At 38.4% G+C, this 10,756-nt stretch overlaps 1 protein-coding gene across 1 annotated transcript; it reads right to left on the reverse strand.

The window, feature by feature from the left end:
- Nucleotides 1-560: 560 nt before the first annotated feature.
- Nucleotides 561-9,796, reverse strand: ciao1 (cytosolic iron-sulfur assembly component 1). The gene is given in 7 exon segments (NM_200147.2): nucleotides 561-1,481; nucleotides 1,811-1,886; nucleotides 3,167-3,362; nucleotides 3,684-3,772; nucleotides 4,094-4,205; nucleotides 6,709-6,857; nucleotides 9,549-9,796. Coding segments are annotated over 7 exon segments (993 nt in total). The 5' UTR covers nucleotides 9,688-9,796; the 3' UTR covers nucleotides 561-1,249.
- Between the last annotated feature and the right edge of the window lie 960 nt (nucleotides 9,797-10,756).

A 10,756-nucleotide genomic window follows, 5' to 3' on the forward strand; every position in this document is an offset into this window, starting at 1 on the left:
CACGGCTCTCGGTCGACTCATCAGCGATACCAAGCCGACCAATCACAGAGCTTGCGCTACGCGTTGTTGCGACGTGTAGTTACATTTTTTGAGAGGTGCACGTCAGTGACGGCGACGTCCACGGCGAAGGGCTATGCGTCAGCGCCGTAGCATACGCCGGTGTTTGACGCAGAAGTATAAATCAGCCTTAACTCTGAGTTGATCTACTCAAAGTTGATTGACCCAACTCAGATCAGCTATTCTGAAACCTCTTTAATCTCTCTGCGGTTACCCATACTAGTGGATGCTGCTCTCTCATTGGCTGAAGGTGATCGCCAATGTTATTTTCAATCAGAACACATTTCCCACGGCATGATTTGAATTACCGACAGCGCCAGATATTAAGCATGCCAAATATCTCACGGATGACTCATCGGCAATTCTCTCATATTGCGCCCTTGATAGTTCACACTGTGTGATTGTCACTCATGTGAAAGAGCACCGATTTACCTGCGATTTCAGGCATTTTTCGGCAACTAAAATCATGCAGTCTGAACTCGCCATAACACACACACTCAGTCTTACTAGTTAAAATTGATAATTTTTCTGGATTTGAACATTCTTTAAAACATTTGGGACAATGTAAGTACATAAGTCAGCAAAATATACAGCATTAAAAATGATAATTCACTTGAAAAAGGAGCTGCTTTTGATCTTTAGCAGGCTTTATTTAAGTAAAGCCCTGAAGGCATTTTAAGCTACAGACAAAACTGAAGTATATCAATATGGTTAAGAAATTGTGACCCATCAAAAAGTCTAACAGATAAATTCGATTTTAATAAAAAGTGTATTGTCTTTTTGACCAGTGCTGTCATCAACGCACAATTGCAGTACTCAAAGTGAGAATAAAACAGCTATTGTTCCACATTATGACCAGTTTACAGGGGAAGTTCACCCAAAAATTAGCATTCTGCCATCATTTACTTATTCCAAACCTGTTTGAGATTCTTTCTTCCGTTAAACACAAAAGAAGATATTTTGAAGAATGCTGAAAACCTGTAACCATTGACTTCCATAGTATATGTTTTTCCTATTATGGTTGTCAAGGGCTACAGTTTTTGTAAGCTTTCATCAAAATATCTGCTTTTGTGTTCAACAGACGAAAGAGAATAAAGACCAAGTAAAGGGTGAGTAAATTACAGACCTCACATTTTTGGGTGAACTACCACTGATTCAGTGCTTTCGGTCTACTTGAGCGTCATTCACCGGCTCAGGCAGAGTTGTATTTCCAGATGGCGAACTCTCCATTGTCGCTGCATGTGGCCAGAAGTCCTGCTTCTTTCGGGTTCCAGGACACGCAGTTGACGTCCTGATTGTGGGCTTTGGGCACGTGGGCTGACAGGGCGAAGATGGGCTGCTCTGGGTCAGCAGTGGGGTCTTCACTGAACACACGCACTCCATCATCACCACATGCGGTGGCTAAAGCACCGGTCAGACGACACCTGAAATCGGGAGAACCACAAAGTAAAACAATTAGTGCTCGGGAAAAATTAATCACATCCAAAATAAAAAGTTTGTTTTGACAATTTAGGTGTATTTACGGTGTGTGTATATATATATATATATATATATATATATATATATATATATATATATATATATATATATATATATATTTTTTTTTTTTTTTTTTTTACTAATTCCTTCCATTAAACACAAATTTAGAAAAAAAAATATATATATAGGACGGCTAATTATTCAGTATATACAAATTCGATAACCACAGAAACCCTGTAGCCATTTCTGCTCCTATATATACTGCACATCTTACCATGCAATATCATATATTGTTCTCCCATGGAATCCAGACAAGGTGCATATACACTTCCAGGACTCATCCGAAGAACCTAACAGAAACATAAAAGCAGAATTCTTAGATTTATATTGTCGACTTGACCGGATGCGACCGGCTGACCGGATGTGATGTATTCCAGTGTTGTACAAGCTGGTCAGAGCGCGCGAGAAGAGAAACAGGACTTTATTTGGTTATTTTTTGAATCATAAAAAGTCTATTAAAAAAAAAACTGTTCATAAACGCAAGTAAGAAAGTAATAAAAATAAATTTTTTAATGTTGTCTCCACATTCCCTCCAATATTTGTAGCGGTCTTTGAGTTTCTAGTATTCATTCCTTCATTAAACCATGTAAATGCACAGAGAATAAAGGTTCTTGCTTTCACGCTCCTTTATTTCGGACACTGCCAGAACAGCTCCTCTCCCAATGGTGCATGACAACACTGAAAATACTGTGCGACTGCCACAAGGGGGCGTATTCTGACAGTCGTGTCCAAATGTCGTGTGCAGTGGAAAGGCGGCTAAACGAAATATTAAATAAGAAATCAGTGGGCGTGGCTTGTTTTTCTTCTGAGAGCTGATTGGATGTAGTGAAGTCGGCATTTCATTCAGAGAGCCGTCTTTCGGATGAGACGTTAAACCGAGGCCCTGACTCTCTTTGGTCATTAAAAATCCCATGGCACGTCTCGTAAAGAGTAGGGGTGTAACCCTGGTGTCCGGGCCAAAGTCCCTCTATCTGCCCTTACAATCATGGCCTCCCAATCTTCCCTTTCCACTGAATTGGCTGTATCACTGTCTCTCCGCTTCTCCAATAGCTGGTGTGTAGTGAGCGCACTGGCGCTGTTGTCCTGTGGCTGCCGTCGCATCATCCAAGTGAATGCTGCACACTGGTGGTGGTGTGGAGAGACCCCCCCCCGCCTCATGATTGTGAAGCGCTTTGGATGTAGGCCATACACAATAAATGCGCTATATAAATACACATTACATTACAAGAAAGATGGGGAAAGGGTTTGGAGACAGTTATTACAACAGACTCATCCTCCTCACCAATTCAGTTTGTTGTCAAAACTGACAGCTGGAGGGGCGTGGTTAAGTATGTTAGCCACACCCAAAACCTCAGACAGGCCTAATCTAAGAATTTAACCGAAAACAAACAGGAAGGGAATTTTCAGATTTTAAATTTAGATTAGAAGGGCAAACTTTTTTTTTTTAATGACATGCACAAATGAATTTATACAAAACTAGCAAAGTGAGCTAACAAAATCAATACGGTTAGATTTGATTTCACGGAGACTTTAAGATTAACTATGCAAAACTGTATCTAAAACTCCTCACCATCTCCAGTTGTCGACTCTTTCCAGATCTTTACGGTTCGATCGTCGCTACAAGAAGCCAATCTCCGTCCCTCAGGGTCAAAGGTCAAACTCCAGACAGTGGATTCATGTCCTTCTAGCGTGGCTCTGCATTCCCAGTCATCATCTTCCTCTTTATAAATACAGATCTTGTTGTCGTAACTGGCTGATGCGAGAAGCTGCAAAAGTATCAGAAAAAACACAGGTCAGTGTTGACAATTGGTGAATTTTTTTCCTCGCTGCTGTCGCCACTAGCTTGCATGGTATCTGTAGAGCTGCGCACTGATGGATTTGCTTTTCACTGTTTGGATTCTCAGTAGTGATAATTAAACCACACTGAACTGAGCTAAACTGAACTTTAACATTGAAAACTAAAACTACACGGTTTCAATTCACTATAATCTTCTATGTGAGGCTGCTTTGACCAAATCTACATATTAAAAGCGCTGTACAAATAAAGGTGAATTGAATAATGTTGATCAAGAGTGTGAATATTATACCTCCTGCGTCGGGTGCCAGACGACATGTTTTACGTCCTGCGTGTGTGAATTCACAACACTTAAACACTCGTATTCGTCCTCCTCATCCACTACAAGGAAAATGAAGCATTTAACACAGATAAATCATCCTGGTAAAATCTTTTAAGATGAAACATTATAGGCAAAACCAGTGTTTATTCATCATAAACAAATATTGTCACTGTTTTGGAGCACACTAGCTTATAGATATCCTTAAAACTAACATACTAAAACTACCATGTATAAAAAAATCTTTAATTTCACTGGAGCTTTAATAAGAACTGTTTCTAGTCGCATTATGAACCATTTATCAGCACAGTGAGACTTAAAATTAATAAAGGTTTGTATTTGTGTTACAGAAAGACACTGTATTCTCCATATTTCTGAGGTACCTTCCCAAATCCAAACGCTTTTGTCTCTGCTGCAGGTGGCCAGTAAGCTTCCAGATGGAGCCCAAGCTACACATTTCACCTCATTCTCATGACCTTCTAACACCGTCAGGCACTGGAAACACACATAACAAACATGTCAGATCAACTTTCTGGATTTTTTAAGAGTCTAAAATTAGCCTTTTAGGGCTCTATTTTGATGATCCATGCGCAAAGTGCAAAGCGCAGGGCGCAAAAGCATTCAGGGTAGAGGTGTGAACCTATACTGGTCTCACGGTTCGGTTACGATTATCATGCCTTCGATTCGGTTCAATTCGATATCTCGGTGCATCACGGTGCATTGACGATGCTTTCCATATACAGTGTTATATTTTAGGGGGGAGGCTATAACAAGCTGTCTGTATAAACACACAGACACACAGCACCACACTGTCTGTCATTCAAACACATACACAAACATAGACAGCACCAAAGAAACAAACACACACACACATACACACACACACACACACTTAAGCCTTCACAACAGGGAGGGCTCACGCTGAGCGGAGCAGAAAAACAAAAAAAAGAAGCACTTTTCCGACGGTCCCTTACTCAGCACGAGCTCTCCCGGCTAAACACATATTGCGAGGGCTTAAGCGGAGCAGTGCTCGTAATGTTGAGCGAAAAAAAGAAAAACAGCTGTGAAACATAACCAGCTTTGTCTTTTTGTAGGAAACACACTTTAGATCTTTTTAGGGTAAGCGGTTTTTGAGTTATTGCCGTCTATACTTGAATGTGTGTCAGGAATATCGAAAACAAAACCAACTGAACCGCGCTGAGGTTTGTAAAAACTCGCGCTCACCTCCCTCGCGACAGAGCGCATAGGAGATAAATGACGTCAGTACATAATAACCGGTTATGATTATTACTGAACCGATACCGAATTGTCTGCATCTGCATCGCGGTGCACCGAAGAAACAATTAATTTTGACACCCCTAATTCTGGGCGTGTCAGAATCCACTTTTGCTATTTTAAGGGCGGAAAAATCCGCTTTGCGCTGTGGTGCATGGTCTAAAACCGACTGGACGCAGCGTTTCATACATCTGAAATTTTTACTGCATACACCGAATCACACCCATATTCTCCTTGTACATCAGAATGAACGTGAAACTGAGCGCATGTGCACGAGCGCAAAACCCCTCCCTGCCTCCTCCCCCGTATGAATATGCTTATTACTATACTTTGGCAAAACCCAATAAAAAAGTAATGGCAAAAGCAAGCAAGAAGAGAAACTTTGAACAGAATGCGAATTGGAGGTGCTGCTTTCAGAGCTAGACCGGGGAAAAACGGTGTTATTTGCAAGTTTGTCCTCCGGAATTAATAACAAAAGAAAAAAATTAGAGTGGGAGAGTTTAGCTGATGCGGTTAACACAGTTGGGTCTGAATGATGTAAAGGTGTAAAATGTTGTAGATTCTTTAACTGCGTGAGTGGCGTAGCTCGTAAAACGCATGGCAACATGTTTTGACACGTTTAAGCATGAACTTGGTTCAAATCCCACATCTGATGAAGACGTTCTTCTTTTTTTCCCCCGCTACATATCTGATTTTGGCTACTCTTCATCACGAGGAAGACAAGTAAGAATCATTAATAAGTTTGTGCATCATATATTATTTGCACATTTATTGAATGGAAATGTTTCGGATTCACGTATACAAATTCGTCTTCAGATGGCACCATTATAGCAATGTGCGTGCAGTATATCGCTCCGATTACATTGGGCAAACAGGCGACCGCTGCAAATTGCGCTTTAATGTTTGGCTGGTTAACTGCATGGTATGGAAACCTTATAAACCTGCTAGACATGCGGATGAACCCTTCTCATACAGCTGCCATTACACGGCTCAAAGACGTGGTGTGCAATTTAACACTACTGCCTCTAGGAGTCTCCCATGGAATTAAAACAGACACGCACAAGAAATGTGCGTCCGCCAGGCATGAAGTAGGCGTGGACCGACGCACATTCTCACGTTAATTTCATCGTTAATAAATCCAAACGCGAGCGTAAAACCTGCCGTACGCAAAGTTTTTGTGTGTACGCAGCCTTGATACATGAGACCCCTGGAGCCGCCTTCCCAATTTTCTAAATATGTCTATTTCATATTTTTGTTATATTATTATTTTTATAATATATATTTGATATTTTTGATTTATTAGAGGTCGATGACATATTACATTATTTTTTTAAAATATTTTATTTGGGAGAAATTTTTATATCCAATGCAAGTGCCTTACAACAAAACCATTGTTTTTGGTTTTCCAAAGGGAATTTTGGTAATACTGTAGATCTTTACGATAAATAAAATCTAATTCAGGAAGGAGACTGCAGTTTATTGAAAAAATTTACACTGATGAAAGTTTTTTTTTTCAGTTTTGTTGGATTTTTTTGTTTATTTTTGCTGTAATGTTTTTGTTTTTATTTATATTTATTTATTTATTTTTAATAATTTGTGCTATTATTGTACATTCTGGTGGATATGTTTATTAGATTTTTTTCCTTATTGCACTTGTGTTATACTGCAATAAAAAAAGAAAATTGAAAGAATGAAAAAAAATCAGGCTTATACAAGCACACACCTCAAAATCCTCATCCGTCTTCTTCCAGATGCATGTCGTGGCATCAAAGCTGGCTGAAGCCAGGTATTTCCCACAGGGAGACCAGGCTACTTTTCTGACTGTGCGCTGGTGTCCATCAGAAAGGACACACTTACATTCCCAACTGTCCCCTGAGAATGAAAACAAACGAGAGGCTGAAAATGCAATAATGCTTTTTTTCTATTTTTCTGGATGCTATTAATGTTTTAAAGAGACTATATAAAAGTCCTAAAACTTCAAAAGTCTTGTAATTACCACCAGTAACACCAAGGATTTTCCAATGAGTATTTCAATGAGTGCCCTGTAAAGGGTTCATATTTTATATTATTTAAAATTGTATTAATATTTTGTTATCATGATGGAGCAAAATGTAAAAAAATTGTCAAAAACAGAACAGCAAATACATTAAAAACACAGTGAGACCCCAAAATAATTATCTAATTGCATTTGAAATATTTACTTTTCCTTTAAATCTATAAGTTTTCCCTCTCAATAAGCTTTTACAAATTTTAAATATAATAAAAATTAATATTATCAAAATTGTTTTGTGTTTTATGTTTGACTTACAAGAGTACACTATTCCATTGTGTTTGGCAATGCGAGCACTTGCAATCCTTTTGGAAATACCTAATAGATGTAATCTCTAAAACTATTGTTAAAGAAATCCCTGTTTGCCCTAAATCTGTGTTCTTGGTCTTTTCCCACCTGCCTTATCGCTGAAGTCATATGAACAGAAGTTTTAAAATCTGTGTCTATTGCATACGAAATGCCTGACTGCCATTCACTGGAGAAGTATTCATGGTCCATCTTTGTCACTCTGGATTGAGGAAATGTCTTCTTGTATAGCAATGCAAAGACTGACTTACTCAGTCAAACAAAAAATGCACATATTTTACAAGATTTGGGACTTCTTTCTTTATTTTTTAAGTAAGAATGGCCTGAACGTTTAGTAATCACAAACAATGTGACTGTGTTAATGTGCACTGTGTTTGTTATGACTAACTTTAATATCTTTTTCACTTTCATTGGAATGTATGTGTGTTGAACTGTCATTGTCTTAATGTCTTTTTTTTTCAAAATTGCCCTTTTTATTATTATTATTTTATCTTATTTTAGTTTATTTTACTTTTATTCATTTATTAATTAATATTTTTTGCATGTACTGTATGTGTAACATATATATATATATATATATATATATATATATATATATATATATATATATATTATGTCTCTGTCGGGATGGGGTTGGGTGTTCTTTGATTGGTATTTGGTTACTAATACATTATGTATCACATTTTTCTGAAACAATAAAAGTATTTAAAAAAATTGTTTTATATATATTTTATATATGGCTTCCAGCTAACTCTATCAAACCTCTTCAGCTGCTTCAGAACGCAGCAGCACGAGTGGTCTTTAATGAACCTGAAAGAACACGTCACTCCGCTACTCATCCGTTTGCACTGGCTGCCAGTTGCTGCTCGCATCAAATTCAAAGCTGATGTTTGCTTACAAAGCGACTTCTGGCTTTGCTCCTTCTCATCTGCTCTCACTTCTGCAGATCTATGTGCCCTCCAGAAACTTGCGTTCAATGAATGAACGTCGCCTTGTGGTTCCGTCCCAAAGAGGGAAGAAATCACTTTCCCGAACTCTCGCATTCAATCTGCCCAGTTGGTGGAATGAACTCCCTAACTGCATCAGATCGGCAGATACCGTTCCTAAGGTATGTGCACGATTTTTTATTTACTTTTTTGTTTGTTTTTTAGGACAACAGCATCTCCAGCAGAAAAGATATCCAAAGATGCCGTATAAATTGTAAAGAAATCTGTGTTTTTGAAACAAATGAAGACAGCAGAAGTCAATAATTAATTTCAATTATTTAGCCTGACATGTTTACTGCTCCAAAATATTATAAATCTTTCAAAAAATAAAATATATTGTATTCAAAGGAGGAAAATTTTGTTGTTTTTTTACCCAGGCATTTAAAAATAACTTTTAGAGCAGTAATTACAATACCGTGAAACCAAGGTTATCATACCGCCAGTATCTTATACCGGCAAATATTTTTCTGACCCCATAACTCTGTAGTTGTTTTAGAAAATATAAATATGTTTTAATATGTTTACATATACTTTCTCTGCGCAATTATGCTTAACTAATAATTGTCACATCCAAAATGCTGGAATTGCTCACACATTAGGGTACAACGGTTGTCCTTGTGCTCAATTTTGACACCAACTATAAAACCATTTTTACACTACAAAAACAATACTCACACACAATAGCATTAGAAAATAAAGCCTGTACTTCAGTCAAAACCTATGGCCTCTGATTAAGTTAAACATTGGTGAAATACTCCACAATGAAACCTGAGGGAAACCTAGACATTCAGAGTTTGTGATGAAGATGAGATGGTTTCTTTGTGCAAAATAGATCTGAGGATTGAAATAAAATGTAGCTGATTTATTTTAATTAAGATAACGTTAGAGTTGGGTTTTATATTCGTCCATTCATTAAGTGACAACTTGTGACATGCTTCCTATAATGTTTATCATGGTACTTTGTATATTCGGTCTGAAATCACATGCAAGTATGGCTTAAAAACAACATTAACACTATTTATCTAACTGTAAACAATGATTTACTTTGATAATCATTAGCTTTATATTATTAAGTTAAGGAGAAAGTCCGAATGTCTAAATATAAAACCAGTTTTGGGTTTAGTGAAGGGCGAACCGTGTATACATAATTCTAATACAACAGAAGGGTTAAATAAATAGATTTAAACGTGTGCTGTACACATGTATTTTGCTATGTTTTACCTTCTTTGCCCCATATTCTTATCGCACGGTCTCCGCCGCAGGTCGCGAGCGTCGTGCCCGCGGGATTCCACGCGACGTACCAACAGCGCGAGTCCGGGTGCGCGCTCACCCTGTGCTGTAGCTCCAGCGCGCCCTTCATTTCATATAACTGTGTGTTATTAATTATTACTATGTGACATGTAAATGTTTCCCTGTCGGCAGCACTGTTCTCTCTCGGATGTCACACAACTTCAAGTCTTCTGTTTATCAGCTGCTTCCCGCTTCCTGTTTTGTGCTTCAGTGTCTTGCGGTTGATAGAAATGCGCGGCAGTAGCGCCACCATCAGGACTGTAGCGTTTCATTCAAGGGATAGTTCACACAAAGCTAAATATTTATTTGCTCACCCTGAAGTAATGCCAAACCTTTGAACACAAAACAAGACATTCTGAAGAAAAAAAGCAGCCGTTGACATCCATAGCTGGAACAAAAACTACTACAGAAGTCAGCTAGTTGTGTTTCCATCAGTGGTGGAAAGATACTGAAAAATCCTACTCAAGTACCATTACTTGCCTAAAAATGAAGTGCAAGTAGAGTAAAATTATATGTTGTGAATATTACTCAAAGTATGAGTAAAAAGTAGCCCTTTCAAAAGTACTCAAGAGTAGTGAGTATTACGCTGGTAAAAACTGATGCGTTGTAGTTTGTGAATGTGTGTAAACGTAAAATTCTGTAGTGCATTGAGTTATTGCCCAGCAAGCACACAACGTCATAAGACGTTAATATTAGGTTAGTTTTAGGTTGTGATGTCAGGTGATCAAAATTCAATATCTAGCCAGCGTCTAAGGATAATAGCCGCGTTTTCACTATCGCGCCTAAAGCGAGCGAGCCACGGCCAGTCGCGTTTCCACTGTCACTTCCGGGGGCTAATCAAGCCAAATCAGGGCTTTCTTGGGGCCAGCGGCCGGCCTTTTTCGGCCCCCCAAATACCTTGGGCCAAAGAGGGCCATCTGGGGCTTTGGGGCGGAGTGAAAGGAGAGGCGGGCACAATTTTCTGATCGCACACAAGTACATGTGCCAAACACATAAACAAATAAATAAATAAACAAGGGAAAGAAAACATCTGGAACAAATAGGCTGGGGTCTTTTTGCGTATGATCGCCCTTATGTTTCTCTTTTAAATGTAAGGCTGTTGCATAAAATAATAAAGTAGTTTTAATTTATATAAGTGA

Source organism: Danio rerio, chromosome 8 (genome assembly GCF_049306965.1).
Source record: "Danio rerio strain Tuebingen ecotype United States chromosome 8, GRCz12tu, whole genome shotgun sequence".
NCBI classification, from domain to species: domain Eukaryota; kingdom Metazoa; phylum Chordata; class Actinopteri; order Cypriniformes; family Danionidae; genus Danio; species Danio rerio.